Here is a 17,782-nt window from a genome sequence, read left to right as displayed (position 1 = left end):
AGTCAGAGGATGTGCACTCGTTCCCCTGCCCATTACCACAATCCACACGGGGGCTCTTACGAGGCAGCGGCGCCATTCGAACTTTAAAACCCCCCCTGAAAAAACAGACTGCATCCCATTACCCATGCTCCTTAGCAACAGCTGTTATTACAGCAGACCAGTGGAGGATGGGCTCCATCTCTGTGAGGGGGGTGCAGAGTACGACTTATCGATCATAACCTGTGAACTACACGGAACTACATGTGTAGCATCGGTGGGGGTGGGGGCAGGGTAGGAAGGAGGGAAGGGGTAGATCTGACATCGCCCACTTCCACAGAACAAACCACACTTGGCAACGCGAACATCAACGCGTACGGTGTGCGGATGCCCTGACAGCGCACCCTCCCCGCCGCTCGCACCGTTTTCTTCTGACAGACTTCCTGTGGGGGAGGGGGGGGGTTTCGCTGGAGGCGAGCCGCAGAAGAAGAAGAAGCATCAAAGCTCCGACTCTTAGCGGGTCAACTCAAAGAGAGAGCAGCGAGCCAAAGACGCTCCGCTGGAGGTTAACGGCTGATGTGGGGGGGGGGGGGCCGGGGCGGGGGCGGGGGTTATCAAAGCGATCTAAAGCTAAAGAAAAGGTCCCATTAGAGCCGCCGTATAGAGCCGAATGAACCTCACCTCCTGAGCAACAGCCAGTCTGATTCCAGAAATAACGATAGCCCGTGTTTCAAACGAGACCCGTGTTTCAAACGAGAGCTGTGAGTAATAAACATTTAAAAAAAACATAAATAAACAACATAAATAAATAAACATGCACCAAATATATAGTTCAGATGCTAGAATGACATCTTGATTCCTTTTTATCTACAATAATAATTTCCCTTCGGGGACCAGCATAGTAAATTTAAAAAAAATTAAATTACAACAAATATAACTTGCATATCAATATTACTTTATCTCAATTTGGTAGATTATTTAAATTTGAGTGCGTTTTTGTGCTTTTGGGGATGATTCAAGTGGTATTAACTAGTCAATCAACAAGATATTGATGAATGATGGTTTCCCTGATTCTCGTACACCTAAATTCAAACCCTTTCCCATCATCCCAAACATTTATTAGTTTCTCACACCTGTTGACGCCCGGCTCTTTCTGAGCAGCTGACAATCCAGAATTAAAACTACAATAAAGGCTCACGTTGTGTCTGTGCAGTCTTTTCCTCATTACGTTCGTTACCTGCGAAGGGCGACGCCCACGCCGGAGGCGACCCGGGCCCCACTCGCCGCCTCCGACGCTAACAAGCCGGCGTCCCAGGCAGAGTGATCCCCGCGGTGTGGCGTCTATTTCTTGAAGAAGTGACTGATGTACATGAGATTGTCTGGAGGCCTGCGCCGCTCCGTATAAAGAGCTCTACTTATCTGAGTGTCATTATCGCCCAAGCAGCTCCCCCGCATCACCAACATTACAGCAAATTGGCTCCGAGACAGACAGTAATAAGTGAGGGAGGGGGGAGGACATGTCTGTGGAAGAGCATCCTGTGCCGACATTAAACAGGAAGTCCTATTGGCTCGCGGGGGGGGGGGGAACCAGAGGTGAGCATTTTAATGATGCCAGATCCTCCTTTGTTCTGACAGACGCCTTCAAGAAACCAGTCGTGGGATTTATTAGCGCATTTTCCCCCCCAAATTCCCGCACATGCCGATCGCTTCTTTCTCCAATAGAGTTCCTCGCCGATGAATCACTCACGCCGCTTTTGCCTGGAGGGAAATCGTGAAAATGATGAACCCTGCTATGCTACATTATAGCCAATTAGGAAGAAAGAATCTTCAAGTTTGGATAGGAATAAAAAAAACCCAACATTCCAAGCAGAGGACGGTTAAAAGGAGAACTCTAGTGGTAAAATAAAACCGGCACAACTTAAGAGCCGTGGTTAACGGAAGCATTCTCCTACGTCGCCAGCAGAGGGCGCCAGCTCATCACGAGAACACCTCGAAATACTCCATGCAAGTCGATTCTAATTTACCACACTAAAAATAACAGGCAGAAAAAAGAGAGGGTAGAGAAGAAGAAGAAGAAGGGGGCAGGGGGAATGAAACCTGGACCTCTTGCTCCGGATCACGTCTGGGATTTCTCTCTCTCCGCTCACGATGTAATTATTCCGTCTGTTCTGGCGGCCAGGGCTTCATCTGGGAGGGAACACGTCTAGACATACTGTGTTTATTCCAGGAAAACATATAACGGCGTTCCATGCGGACAGAAGAAGCGATGGCAAGGGGTGTTCAAGTCTTTCCCTTAAAGGATGGAGGGTGTTTATTCATCCTGCAGGAGATAGACTAGGTTTCTTGGTGGTTCCAGGGAAGCCTGAGTTGTGATGAGAGAGAAAGGTCTCCATAAAACTAGAAAGACTTGTTTGAAGAGTTCTTGTGAACTTTCACAGATGGTTAAGAGGGTTTCCTGTGCAGCAGGTAATTAAAAACCTTAACAGTCGACTTCTACCCTCTTCTGGATAGTCTCTAGATTCCAGGGCAACATTGTTTCTCAGTTTTGGACGGCGGACCCTGATGAAGACCTGATAATCCCCCCCCTCTAGTTACCCCTAACCTCAATGTGACCAGACTTAAAGTCATCTTGGAGAGAATCATCTGAGGATTCCCGGGGTATGACTATAAACAGATTTGGAATCAAACAGCACGCCTTCAGGAGATCGACCATCCTGCGCACCTCCCCTTCCTGCTGGCTTTAGAGTCTGTGCGAAATCACAGATGGCCAACCCACCCCCCCCACACACCACCACAACCACCAGCAGCACCACCCGCCCCGGGTGACAGGAAAACAAGGCGAAACGAGACGACCACCTCCTCAGCCGGCGGTGGCAGAGCGCCGGCGCCGTCAAGACGACGGGGGGAGAGTAACGAGGGCGGTGTCTGGCCTTCCCTGAGGGTTCCTCTGAGGAACCGTCTCCATCTGCTCATCTGGGCCAATCTGACAGCAGACACATTTCCCTGTTTCTCCTTTCCCGCTCTACTCTAAGTGGGTCTGATCACGCGTGACGCAGAACACCACGCCACCTGCCGCGCTCCTCCCCATCGAGGATCGATGCCCCCTTTCTCGCCACGGATCCCTGAATGTGCGCCGGGTTAAGAGGGAGTTTCTAAACAGAAGCTGGTTAAGATGGAGGCTTTTGATTAAAAAGACATCAAAGCCAGCTCGGCTCAGCTCAAGGTCGAGGGACAATAACCCTCAACCACTTCTCACTTGAGATGCGTCTGCATTCAAGTGGCGACGCGCCGCCGAGTCCACAGAGACGGCGGTGAAAGCATGATGAACTGTGAAAGAAAAAAACCCCCCATAATCTCAAGTCGCTGCAGGGTTGTTGTTGTTTTTTTTTGCATTTTGAGTACATACAAGATGATGAAATGGAAAGGATGCCCTCTGATGTTATCAGGGACACGTCTTGTATCTGAATCCCAACAGCTTGTTCAGCTCAACCATGAAATTAGAAGCGCAGACAGGAAACAACAGGCCGGCATCCTGCCGTCCATCTTTTCTGTTTTCACCCATGCTTCTGCTGCAATGCTTTCCAAGACTGTCAGGGTGTCAGACGTATCCGGATATAATATATTCTAGTTCTAATATTCATACTGGCTAAACAATCCTACCTTCCCTGACCCAAATTCCACCTCTCTACGAAGTTTTGTGGAAGTTTGGGAAGGCAGGTTCTGCATTTGCGGAGTTCCAAGCATGTTGACAACTGACAGGAAAACTAAGAGCGACATTAAAGACAATTAGCTGGGATTTGGTTTGCAGTAATTACACAACATTCCCTTATCGGGCGCAGGCTGTGAACATTATTATCCTCCATTATTACACCTAATTTCATGGTGCCACATTAAGTTCCGTCACCAGTGGGCTGAGGGTAATCTTAAATCAGAGACTATCCACTGGATATCACGGAACTCCAGCACGGACAAATTACTAAGACTATCCGGAACGCCGGGATATCAAAAGCAGTTGGAGTGCAGGGAAACCGATTTCCTTTTTACACCGTCAGGGAAGCAAAAACGAGATTAGAACTTTTCCAGCAATGACTCAACGCGTGCCAACGTGAAGCTTTCATACCCGTCCCCCCTGCACTCATTTACCGCCACCATCATCAAAGCCTTCCCCTCATTTCCGCCGTGATGAAGGTCCATTATGAGAGCGCCCGCTTTTCCAGAGCTCATCATTGGCTCTTCCTTCCAAGCTGTCGGAGCCATCAAAAGAACTGGTGGCGAATTTGTGTGGCTTTTGCTCGGAATTAATTAAAACGAACCCAACTGTAATGTTCAGTGCCAACCTGTGCATGGAGAGGTGCTTCAAATGGGATTTCTTTTGCGAAAAGTAAAAATGAAAGGGTGGGTTGGGAAGTTAAAGGTCAAGTAAAGGTCGAGACTAAATTACATTTAATTTTTCTCGGGCGGCTTCGACGCTTTGTTTTCCATCTCGGCAGAGTGGAGCTCACAATGTTAGCCCACGGTGAACTGCTGCTAAAACCCCAACTAGAGAACTAGAACCTATAACCATCCCATAAATGTTCCAAATCAAACCCGGTAGGAGTCAATCACAACAAGTACGAAGACAAAGCGTTTGCAGGCAGATGTGATGAAGACGAGTCGGTGAAAGGCGGGTTTATTCTTCAGGTAGTCTGTAGTTTATTTGTCATTCACCACCAACGCTCGGTCTTAATATCCTGTCGACCAGGATGTGAACCGATGACCAGATGCGCGTTCATTGTTCGCCTGTAATCTGATATCTCTCTAAATGGGATTCTCTCTGTACCTTTATTCTGTGTTATCTGCTCTCCATCACTGCCCAGGCCCAGCAGAATCATCCACCGCCACCGCCACCTGTCTGGACCTCTCATTCACGTTCTTCCCCTCAAAAAAGACAAACTTCCAGATGAACTGCGCCGGAGAAAAACTGGAGACATCGAGTTCTGTTAATCCGAGTCACATCTCACCGCTCTGACATAGGACCGTGGTGGGAGGGGGGAGGAGCTTGAGAGACAAAGTGGTAGTGCGAGGGGGGCACACGCTGAGTTAAGTTCAGCCCCCGCCATGTCCTTTCCTTAAACTGGAAATACTTTAACAGTCAGGGTCGACCCCACTCGGGAATAACTCAGTCCATGAGCCTCTGGTGCCCCCGTAAATACTCCACTTTCCCAGCAAGCACCTGTTCCCTGACCTCCGCTTTTACAGGGCAATAAAAAAGCAACAAAGGGAAGACAGGCAGGAGGAGGACAAAAGGCTTGTCTGCACAACTAAAGCTCACAAATAGACTCACTTTCCATGTGTTAGATTGAATCCTGGACGTGGGTAATTAATATTTGCATAGCGCTATCTGTGCAGAACGCAGGTCGTATCGAACAGCAGCAGGTTGGGGCACCGAGCTGCATCGTGAAGGAGGTCACAGTGTGTGAATACTTATACAATCATCAACACAAGATGGAGGAGAACCCCGTGGTTCCTTAAAGTAGAGCGGTTCCTCCACAGGTGAGCACAGGAAGTGTGACGGCGGTCCGAAATAAGGTGCGACTGAGCGAGGAGAAAGAGGAGATAAGTAACAGGAGGCGGCATCGAGATGTCAAGTGAGACGGGGAGAAAGCAAATAAAAAAAAACAATTTCAGACTGCAGGCGGACTGGAACTATCTGAGCGTTCATCTGCGTGTCGTAAACGGGACCCGATCGGATTAGAACCGAGTCCGACCGCAGCGCCGGAGCGGCTTGCTGGCGATGGGGTCTGGACGGTCGTGATAAAACTGTCTCCGCCCAGCGCTGACTGACAGCTGACACTTGATCGCCATGCCAACCAGCAGGAGCTTCAGAACCTTTTTGTGCGTGAAGAAATGAAGTGACTCCAATTTAAAAAGTCATGCAAGAGTAAGAGTCTGCCCTCGATGAAAACAGGAAGTCCATTTCCTCACAAATATTGTGTTTTTTGAGTTCTGTTTGGGTTTTGGACCAACATCCTGCTTCACCTTTATCCCAATAGGAATAACCTTCGTCTTTAAGAGTTTCGAGAGCGATGGTGGAACCAGCAACAGACTTATTTTAAGAAAACATGAATCCGAGGTGAACGTGGAAACATCCTTGACCGACCAACGGCACCACGTCATCGTTCTTTCCCTGACTAAGTCACATTTCGTGTTTATGTATCTGGCAACCGCTGCGCTGCAGGCTAGCCAGGAACCAAACAGAGGACCTCTTGTCAGGAGGTTGTTGGATTGGTCGCTGTGGCAGCATCACACATCATACAGAAGGATGTGAAAACACAGAGTGCGTGGCGCGGCGGTCTAGCGGGGGAAGCTAACACGTCTACGTTTGCATCGTAACGTCGCGCTACGCCGTTTTCCCGTGGATGCTTTAAAATATTTAATGTTAGACGTCATGTGAGGCGCGCAACAAGCCGCCGTAACTGGATTTGACTTGATCCAGTTTTAAAACCCGCCAGTGTGACAGCAACAATTACCCCCCTCCCACCACCGCCACCACCACACACACACACACACACACACACACACACACACACACACGCAACAGAAAACCCCCACCAGAATGGATTTAGCATCTTATCTGACAATCAGGACATTGCTTTTCTTCGAATCTGTTATTGGCTTAGCAGATAAGCTTATTAAGGGTGACCCACAAAGCTGAAAGAGCTCAACATTATATTACATTTTCTCTCCCGATTGAAACGCATGCGAGCTGAAAACCACCCGGGAAACCTTCAGGGTTCCAGCCCAAACGTTTACACGCAACCAAACACAGTTTAGCACGTTTAGCTTGATCTCATTAGGAATCAGGCCGCTAGTGGGTTGAAAGAGTTCTGTCTGGGTGAGTCTTGACGACCGAGAAGCCTCGGGCAGGCCTACTGCAGGATGCTCGTCGATTACAGGTGGGGTGAGGTTCTAGTGAGATGATTCAAGAAGGCAGAAGCCAGAATCCAGAGCCCTTGGGTCGAATGTTTGACCTGCTTCCAACCCAAAGGCGACGCCGCTTTGCAATTACCCCGAAGGGCTTGAAGCGAGACCAACCGCCAAAGGGTCTGGTGTCGGGTAAAGTATACTGCCAGGCCAAACCTGCACAATCATCTCTCATGACTGAAATGAGATGTTTTAGCATTAGCAGTAGCGCCCAAAGGAACCACGATGGGATAAAAATGACCAAACATTCTCAAATAGCAAATCAGAACCGGCTCAAAAAAGACGAGCGGCTTAAAAAGTACCCCAGAGGACAAGTTCTGCTGGCAGTGCCTTAAATGAGGACACTGAATTTAGATGACCTTTTTTTTTTCATTCCTGCTGTGGAGGAGAAAAGTTTCCCACTGAAGTTTTACCAGCAGTAAAGGATCACTTTTACACTACAAGCGTCTTTTTTTTTTTGTCAGAATGGTGACGATGCACTTGTTTATTTCTCGCCATCGCTGGATATCCGACCTTTATAACCTTTGAAGAGTCACAGCTGTGGTGGAGTCACATACAGGTACACCTCTGAAGGAATACTGAAATTAAACACAAATATTTCAACAGGAAAAGTAAAATGAAATTGGTGGCACGGTAAATCTGGTCCAATTCATTCATGTGAACGTACAGAGAAAGATTGAGACGGACAGAAGGGGCAGCAGACAGACAGGCAGGTGGTTGGTCTGATGTAGGAGATGGGGGGTTAGGGGGGTTGCGGGGGGCGGGGCTGGGGAGTCCAACCTGAGCTCTCCTCGCTCGTCCCGTCCACCTGTTCCCCGTTGCCAGAGAGCAGATGGACTCACAGCAAGACACTCTGTCCGCAAAGACTAGCGTACAAAGGAGCTCACGCCATGGGCCGCCAGTCCGACATCAGCAAGCAGAACCGACGGCGCCGCGCCACCGATGGGCGCCGGCCCGCTGTTTAGCAGACGTAGACGTCTAAACACACCCTAAAACTGAGCCGCTTCCTTCGAAGAACCCCGTCTGAGGCAGTCTACAAAATCGCGGCCAGTTTAGAAATCAGATGGTCTAGTCTAAGGAGAATCTCGCCACCACTTCCTGTTTTTGCGTGTCTGTCGCCTAGCAACATTACCGGTTAGTGTTGACTGGTAGTAGTAGATGTGTAGTAGAAGAAGTACAATTAATGGTAGCTTTATTTATACTGGAGAGGAGGATAAGGGTGCAAAGGACCTAAAATAAATTGCTTTTCAACACTTCCGATTTGCAAATGCAGCTTTTGAAAGTTGCAGGTGGTTAAATGGAGGATGAAGGTTAAGTGAAATCACCGAAAGAGAAGAAACTACATCACAGAGAGGTTTGTTCAGAAGTGTCTGGTTGTGTTTTTAGAGCAGCGATACAGTAAACACAGCCCTAAACCTCCGGTATGATAAAAGATGACAAGACTTAGAGAGTTATCATTTCTGGCTGGCTACTGTTCTCCCATCCATCTCCGCTGAAGCTTCCACTATTTGCTCTCTTTTTTCACTGTGAAGCAATATGTCAGAGGTGCTTCTAAACATTTCTCTACCCCCCCCCCCCCACACGAGCTTACAATATCCCATAGTTTAGTATATTGGGTTAGCGCCAGAAATCGAAAATGTTTGCTGCAATCTGCTCGCTCAGCTGGAAGAGGAACAAAAAATAAAAAAGAAGAGGAAAAGCACCTCTTTCTTTATTCCACGCCAGACCCCGTCTTTGTTTCTTCAGAGTTGCAGCTTACAAAAAGCAGTGATAACAGGCGCTCTCTCACCAGGCGCCGGTTTTTCTACGGAGAATTAAACCTTGAGCGAAACTTCTGACATTTAAAATGGAACTCCACGGGAGGATAATGCCTTCACGTGTATTCCCAGCGAAGCCGGAGAAAAGGGAACACCTCTGAAAGATAAATCGGTGGCTCGCCGATGGTTTTCGCAATTACGAACACGGCATAAACCGTGACAGGGTGGGATTCTTTGCATATTGCAGATAAGGTCGGCGGAGGAGTAAGACACCATAAAATTCGGGAAATCATTCCAATTATTTTTCACAATTACCCTAGCATAGTCTTGGACGTGTGCAGAAGGTTCCCGACAATGCATGCTGGTCGGGGGTGTTATGGTGGATGTGTTGGGGATGGGGTTCCCCTTCGCTAACGGCTTGTGCACCGCCGGAGACATGACATTAAGTTGCAGATGAACAGATTTGAAGCCCCTCCACGTCGGAACACACAACCTTGAAACTGAAAGCTAGCACCATCTGTCCGTTAGCCGGTTCAGGGACAGACGCCACACCCGACCAGAGATACCCACTGCATGTAGCCGCTACTGGATTATCTGAGACGCCATTGGCTGACACCACTCCAGGTCCAGGTCTGCTTTTTTTTATAACAGAGACATCGGGAAAAAACAACTGCAGCAATATTTCTTAAATACTTTAACTCAATGAACGGACGAGCGGCTGAATTATTGAAGGACAAACACTTTTTTAAGCTCTAGGACAAAGTGATTAAAGTCAGGGGAAGGTGCTGAGCTCATCATTTTTTCCTTCGCTGAAGTGGCTGCATTTCAAAAAGCGATATGACCAAAGTGATTTGCTTTGGAAATGTGATGCGTGCTGTACGATAAAGCGCCCGTAAACGGGATGGATCACCCTCACTCACCAGGGACTGTCTCTTGTTCAGGTGCTTCTTCTTCCTCTTGCCGTGGCTGTGGGCCAGCCGGGGGTTGTTCTCCTGGTCTGAAGGCTGTTGGTGGTGGTGATTGTTCTTGAAGGGCTCCAGGCTCAGGCCACTGGGGACCCTGGGGGGCCTCTTCTTGTGCAGGGGTCCTGCCCGGTTGTCTCTTCCATCCTGGGGCTTCAGAGTCATGTTCTTTTGGAGGGGACATAACACAAGGGGAAAGGTGGATTAGAACCAAAACCACAACGAAAGTTAGTTGTGCAGCTGGCCTTCAAACGATGCTCGAAACGACTAGACCTAGGTAGAACTGTTTAGAAATCTAATCATAAAAGCCTCTTTTGACAGAAATAATCTCCATTCTAGAGTAAACAAGGCAGGAAATTTGCTCCAGCAGATTAAGAATAAATTAAAAATCATAATTTACTTCAAAAAGAGCTTTGTTATATTTAAATATAGTGATCATATCAGTGTAATACTCTCAGTGTAATGTTAAAGACAGATATAGACATAGACCTAGCTTCCTTACAGCTATGCCAACGACACGTCAATACACAATTACATCTCGCACAAAAGAGGGCGGCGTTAATGCGACTAGGTAATAGTATTTCACTACTTCCGTGTCATGTTAGCATGAACACTCAATCAACCGTAACAGGACAGGAAATCGGGAGGAAGATGTCTGCACTCCAATTAACCGATGACAGATTCAATAGCGGCTGTCAAGATCAATTTCCCTCAGTCTGGAAACACATTCTGGGACAATGGCAAACCGTTATGTAGAGTTTTCATGCTCGAGTAAGCTTTAAATGCAGCGATCCCAACTCTTTACAGATCATACATGTCTCACTGGTACCTTAAACAAACCGACACAGGAACCTGAATCCCTTCAACTTCTGCAACTTTTACTTTTATTTCCCACCTCTGACCCATTTTTTGCTCCTCCTGTAAACTCTTGTCGACTTTGATTCGCTGTAAAAGCAAAGGTAACATTTTTAAGAGCGGTTTATACAGCAGTACTCAACCCAGGATGTATCTGACAGCCCCCAGGAACCACAGCCTGCTTCTTATTTATCCTGCTGCACATGAGGAATAACATCGAGTTCGGATACTGGAGAAAAACCCTCCATCGGGAGCAGTTCCGCGTTGGAGGACCAACCTTGAAGCAACCTTCTGGTGGCTGCAAAGAAACGAAACCAACTCATAAAACCCTTCCTTAAAAGCCAATTCGCTCACATCGGCGAATAAGCGCAGTCTCATCCCATGCAGCTGGGCTTGCGCTAGCCATTCGCCACTTCGCCATCGGCAAAGTAAATTCCAGATTGGCTACAAGGTTTTTAGACTGTGTAGCCACAGTGCCGTTCTTATTTTTACGGAAAAATGGCTAAAACTTACAACTTTTTCGCTCGCTATTTCCGCTAGGCTACTTCCGCTAGCGAGCGGTGCTAGCGAAAATAGCGCCGCTATTTCCGCATGGTGACGGAAATAGCCGAAGTGACCCAAACGCTCCCAATCATTAATTATGCACTCGGGTCATGACCTCCTCTCGTCCAATGAAAAACAAAAATACTGTTTTTTTACAAGCTGAACCCGCAAATTGGTGTACGACAAGGCGAGGACGATCGATCACAAGAATCCAGTGTTTCATTGTAGAGTTTGTGTTAAAGTCCTCATTAATAAACAAATGGTGAATGATGAGAGGGGGGAGGAGTGGTGACAGACCGATCAGAAGGTACATGAAGGACATTATCAATACTTGTTTGTAGTCTTAGACTTTTGTTCCCTCTGACAAGCAGGAATAACCAGCGATGATGTAAATGTGTTTTCACCTCGCTTTCATGCCTTTTTAAATTGAAATGAAAAATCATGTTATTGAATTAAAAATAAATACAATAAAATAAACTATGGCATACCAATGGTGTTGGTGGTGGTCAAAATTAAAATGTCTTCTAGTCTCAGTAAAACTACCAGTAAACACTGAGTAATATTTAGTCTGACTGTATCTTCACAGAGTGAATGGAAGTTTTCAATGGTTGAATCTCACATTCATTCCTGCATAAAGTAGGACAGAAATAAAGAGAGTTCAGCTTCAACTGTTGGCTTTAGTGGATTTTTGTAGGTAAAATGAACAGAAGATGTTGCCCTCAGAATGCAGGAAAACAACCCCATTTTCTAAAAAATTACCTGGGGGAGGCCCCCCCAGGCTCCCCCCCGCCCCTCTGCAACGAGTGTTGGTCGTCCGCGCACTGCGCCACTGTCTTGGACACAGAGTGTGGCTTTTTGTGGCTTACTCAATTCTTTTACACTGAGCCACAGTGGCTTAGTCACGCTAGCTCCTGGTGCAAGCCCAGCATGCAGGCCAATAATGCAACATGACATGCATTGATGGCGCCAAGAATCCGTTCAGGAAGGTGACGGAACCGGGAGTCTCTGGGTCTCCCAACCGATTGATTGCTTGTAAAAGCAATTATGCGTATTATGCTTCCGCTGCTCGCAGAACAATAGCGAGACAATTCCTTATTCAGCGCCTTACGATGACGATGTAATTGCTCAATATGCTTGGCTCTCATTACGGTGATTGTTTGGCGCTTTACAAAGTAATTACACCGCATCGTTTACTGCCAACATATGTCTGCAGGTATTTTCACCAACAAGGTGCAATCCTCTCTGACGAGATACCTTTAGGTACCCCCCTATTCTCTCTCGCTTCTCCATTTCTGAAGTCTGAGAACTTTGGCTGGTCGTCCTTTGTTTGCGAGTGCTGAACTCGATGACCGCCGCGGAACACGAAGCGAGCCAGACCGTCTTTGGTGTCTCGCAGCCCGACTCGAGCGGAGAAGCCTGTGAAAGTCTGATCAAACGTTACGATCGACTCAGACAATCTAATTAGAGAACACAAACTGGGCTCCCGGCAGAGAGGAAGCGAAGAAGAGATGGACGGTGGCAGGAAACGGGGGGGCAAAGACAGAGAGCACTCCAACGCACCAGACGCTTAACGAATGCGGCTTCCCATGATGCCGCCGCGTGGAGCGACCAGCGGCGACTCCGAGCGAACGTGTCACGCGTCTCCCATCAAGCAAGAAGAACAAAAAGCTATCATTGCAGATGTGATGAACGCTAACGGAGACTGGCGAGCGCGAGCTCTCCCTGCAGGGTGCTCCAGGACAGCCCATAATAACTCAAGCTACCTAGTTAGGGTGAGCGGCGAATCGTCTCTCGTACTTTGGGGAGTTCTTGACCCAATTATCACTTTTTCAGTAGGTGTGAAATAGCATTAAGCAAACTGAACATGGAGCACATGGCAAGAAGCCAATTACAGGTGTGAACGGAGCAAAATACCTTCTAGATCAGGTAAGACTGGTATCTATGGCAGCCAAACGGAACCATCAAATAAACAACAAGCGGTAATGGGGATTTTTTTTGTTTTTTTGCTGAAAAAAGCCTGAAAATAATTCTTCCTCTAATAATTGGCAATTATCTTTCCCAGTGGAGGTTGTTGATCAAATTAACAGAGAAGTCGACAAACGTCGTTGCAGCCGCAGGCGGACGAATTGGAAGTGGAGCAAAGCGAGGCAATATTAAACCTGAACACATCATTTCTCACCGTAGATTAATGAGAGGGATGAGCTTGAAAGGTCTCGCGTAACGCCGCAATACGACCAAATATTGACTAAAAACTACATTTCCCATAATGCTGTAATTCAGCCCATTTTAACTTTGACAAGAACGTTGTGAACAAAGTTAATGTCCTAACTTGTGTTTGACGTTATTTTTCTTTATTCATTAGTAGTTTGATCCTTGATTGATGGAGTTCTGTGGGTTTAATAACCTGACAAATTAAAAGGATTAATGTTAGAACAGAAAAAACATATTTTTTTATATGTAACTACAATGTTTGTAACTTGAATAAGAAATAATTCAGTTACTTAACATTAAGGAGTAGTTACATTTATTTTACATTACATTGAGTTACATTGAGTTACATTTATTAGTTACATCTGGCCCTTTGAGGACAGCCATTATGCTGATGTGGCCCTCAGTGAAAATGAGTTTGACACCCCTGATAATAGTCCAAATAGTCCAAACATTTCCCCTTGAGAGCCACCGTACTTCAGTCTGGAGTGAGAAAACTCAATGATTGCTACCGATTTTATTGCAGAATACTTCCACCAAAACACAGGAAATCCTCTGCAGCGAATAGAAAGAACCGATTAAGTTCATTTAGGAACACAAGGTCGTGGTTTTTATAGCCGAGCTCAGAATGTTTCCGCCGTGTCGAAGTGCTCTCATTCACCGCCTCACAGAGAATTAGCAGTTTTAATTAATGAAAGAGTTTTAAACGAACGATTTCCTCACACATCCTGCTTTCGCTTGCATCAAAGCTCGATTGCCTGAACGAGGTACAAACGCACATTCACTTCTTAATCGTGGCAATTTGGCTTCATCCGGTGCTTTTTATCTAGTAGAGATATAATATTTTACAACAAACAGACTTTCCTTTGAATTAAAGATGAGGACAACTCATGTCTGCCCTGAAGACACGTAGAATTAAAGACGTCCAACAAACCCGAAGGATGCAAGCTCTCAATTCACACCACTTGAAAACCTGCCAAGCATTAAGACGCATAAAGAAGTCTTTTCGTTGCAATAATGAGTCGATTGGCGAGGGCTGCGTGTGGAAGAGAAAGGCCCCACATAAAAAAGCCGACTCGGCGAGTTGACCTGCAGCTCGTAAGAAATCAGACGGGGGCAACGAGACGGCCAACATCCGAGGATTCTGAATGCTGACAGGAGAATGAAGAGCCGGACTGGAAAAGACGTTTCAGTCGTTCAGGTCGGGGGGCGACGGACCAATCGCCACAATCCGCCCTGGGAAAGAGCTTCAGCTGTATTTTAATCAGAAGACAGCCTGGTAGGAACCTAAAATGTTGTAGTTTGAGTTTATTATACCTCACCTGAGAGGACCCGGAGTACAGGAACAACGTTGTCAGCAGTTAAACTGCCGGTTGAGACCGTTAAACACGAGGACTTCCTCATTTTATTTGTCTTTTATGATGGGAAACAAACAGGATTTGGGTTTTAAACTGAAGTAACTTCTGGAATCAGTGATCTTTATTGTTTTTCACATTTAAAATTAGCGCAGATTAACGCCCTCGTTCCTCGCGGTTAATGTGTTCCAGGAACCACATGCAAATAACGAATTCGATAGAGCAAAAACGATAGAGCAACACACTATTTATCTTATTATTTACGGTAATTTAAACATTTATGACCCCCCCCCCCCCTTACTGATATTAAACCACCTCCTGTCTGTATTACCTTTAAAACACTGATAGACTGTTTAAAACACTTTTGAGGCTCACAGAAGTCCGAAACTCACGGAATGTAGCGCACTTCCGGGTTCTATCAGCCAATAGAATGTGAGTACGGTATCATGTGACTACTAGTAATGAGGTAAAGTTGCGAGCGTTAGATTAGTTGCAAGCAATGGACTTTTGCAGCCCTCTCTCTACTTATTTTGCAGCGTTATCTTGTTAAGTCCAGGTCGATCACGTCTCATCTTCTCTGGAGGTGTGCAGCCGTCAGCCTGAAGTAAACCCCCCCACCCCCACCCCAACCCCTCAGCTCCAGCCTCTCCTCTTAAAAGCTCGGAGTGAACGTCTATCCGCCTTCTGGAGACTCTCAGAATAGATGCAGGTGCACCCCCCCCCACCTCCATCCACCAATCTCTGCAGGAGCCGTCTGAGGCTCGTCGGGCTTTTTAGGTAAGAAGTAAATTATTCAATGAGCGACATAAACATCTACAAGACGCTCGTTCACCTGCATTTGTCCCCCCCCCCCGAACAGAAATGTGGTTTGAGAAAATTGCGATCCGCAATGAAAACGATGCTCCGGCTACATGAAGACACGCAAGCAATTTCCTGCCACTAATCTCATCATGCCGGAGCCCTTTACTCCACTCCAGTCAGAAGGATGCATTAAAGGAGGCGAGGGAATATCCTGGAGACCATCATCTGATTTCCTGCTGGCGTCTGGATGTTCAGGAAACAACGAGCCGGGTAGCGGCGGGTTTGTATCGCCAAAAGAAAAGGATCTCAACACCAGTTAGGCTAAAAGAAAAGTTTCCAAAACGAGCCACAAATCCTTCAAAATCGATGCTTAAATCTCTCCGGCGATGTGCGGTCATTTCTCTCAGTGAATGTTTCTGCTGGTGTCGCCAGAATAAAAGAATAAAAAAAAGCAGAATTAAACGCGAGCAAACAGCTCTGCTTGTATTCGTGGGGTTTTTTCCCAGGCTGCATCTCAACGGGAGAGAAATGAGGCCTTCAGCGGAGCGCAACTCAAATGAAAAACAAACGTATTCCGGGTGAACTACAAGAACGCACAACATTTACCCTGATTAAATAAACATGAGGCGCTGATGCTGCTGGTTCCTCCTCGTGTTAATCACCCGGTAAGGCGAACAGGCGCCGCGGCCTTTTAATGGGCGCCGGGAGAAGCCACCGCCGGCGGTTTTCTGTCTTCCTGCGAGGCTGAAAGCAGATATTAGAGCGTTCAGTCGTCGGGGAAGAATTTGAATAAAAAGGATTTAAGTGATATGCAAACAAAAGCACAAAAACACACACACACGCCCACACACACACACACACACACACACACACACACACACACACACCGGCCGTGTGGCGACGACCTGAAGAAGCGCAGCGCGATGACAAACGAGATGAATCGCAGGACGTCTTGTTCAAATGCGATCCAGCCACAAGGAGGAAAACAATCCCAGCCGAACAGGCATTATGGGATGGATTTAGCCTTTGAAGCAGACCTTGTTGGCTTAAATAATTACACATAATTGCTTACAGATGTAAAGGCAAATGAACCATTAGCTTTAAACAGGCGGACTGCTCCCGGCTCCCAGCTTTTATTGGATTGTTCCACCCAGTGTTTGGGGGGGAGAACCTCGCTCCTCCTGATTGGACAGATTTGTTAAACCGTCCGCAACCAACCAGCGTCGGTTGATAATGACATTTATTATCTGCACGCGAAGAAGAAGAACTCCTGTCATTGAATTGTGTAGATTTGTTCCAGGCTACTGATGGATCGCTACCAAAGCTAACACAGCAGCTAGCACAGACTGACATTTGGAGGTTCAATTAGATTTTAACTCCATGCTAACATTGCTATGCTAACGAAAAGATGGTGAAAACGTAAATATGCTCATTTCAGTCACCTTCAATCGCTTTAAAGCACAGTATTTTCCACACTGGACTATAAAGTACACTAGATTATAAAGTACACTAGATTATAAAGTACACTGGAATATAAGGTACACTGGACTATAAAGTACACTGGATTATAAAGTACACTGGACTATAAAGTACACTGGATTATAAAGTACACTGGAATATAAGGTACACTGGACTATAAGGTACACTGGACTATAAGGTACACTGGACTATAAAGTACACTGGATTATAAAGTACACTGGACTATAAAGTACACTGGATTATAAAGTACACTGGACTATAAAGTACACTGGATTATAAGGTACACTGGACTATAAAGTACACTGGACTATAAAGTACACTGGACTATAAAGTACACTGGATTATAAAGTACACTGGATTATAAAGTACACTGGACTATAAAGTACACTGGACTATAAGGTACACTGGACTATAAAATACACTGGACTATAAGGTACCCTGGACTATAAAGTACACTGGACTATAAGGTACACTGGACTATAAGGTACACTGGACTATAAAGTACACTGGACTATAAAGTACACTGGACTATAAGGTACACTGGACTATAAAGTACACTGGACTATAAGGGGCACTGTCGGTTTTTGAGATAATTAAGGGCTTTTAGGTGCGCCTTATAGTGCGAAAGTACTGTACACGCATCTTGCTTCTCCGACATCTAATGTAAGTCGTGTTTTATTTACCGTTATCCTCCTAAAATGATACCAGATATTAAAACGCATCGGAGCGCGACAAATGAGGGAACCCAGCTGTGGTTTTAAACAAACAGTGCAGGATGGTGTTTTATTACAGCACTTCAATAAACACGTACAGGGAATTGAATAATTGCGACAGACGAGCTGCGCTCCCACCAGAGGTGTCATCAAAACCAAATGAACATTAA

The 17,782-nt window shown here is 46.4% G+C and overlaps 1 protein-coding gene across 7 annotated transcripts in view; it reads right to left on the bottom strand.

The window, feature by feature from the left end:
- Nucleotides 1-17,782, bottom strand: part of auts2a (activator of transcription and developmental regulator AUTS2 a) — a 204,713-nt gene that overhangs the window by 153,351 nt on the left and 33,580 nt on the right. For all 7 annotated transcript variants that reach the window (XM_068330569.1, XM_068330572.1, XM_068330571.1 and 4 more), the window contains one exon: nt 9,617-9,826. In XM_068330569.1, the coding sequence (XP_068186670.1) occupies nt 9,617-9,826 (210 nt within the window). The remainder of the gene's footprint in view (nt 1-9,616; nt 9,827-17,782) is intronic.

Source organism: Antennarius striatus, chromosome 13, assembly GCF_040054535.1.
Source record: "Antennarius striatus isolate MH-2024 chromosome 13, ASM4005453v1, whole genome shotgun sequence".
Taxonomy (NCBI): Eukaryota; Metazoa; Chordata; class Actinopteri; order Lophiiformes; family Antennariidae; genus Antennarius; species Antennarius striatus.
The sequence above is the reverse complement of the archived record's forward strand: the minus strand, read 5'-3'. Positions and strand labels throughout refer to the sequence as shown.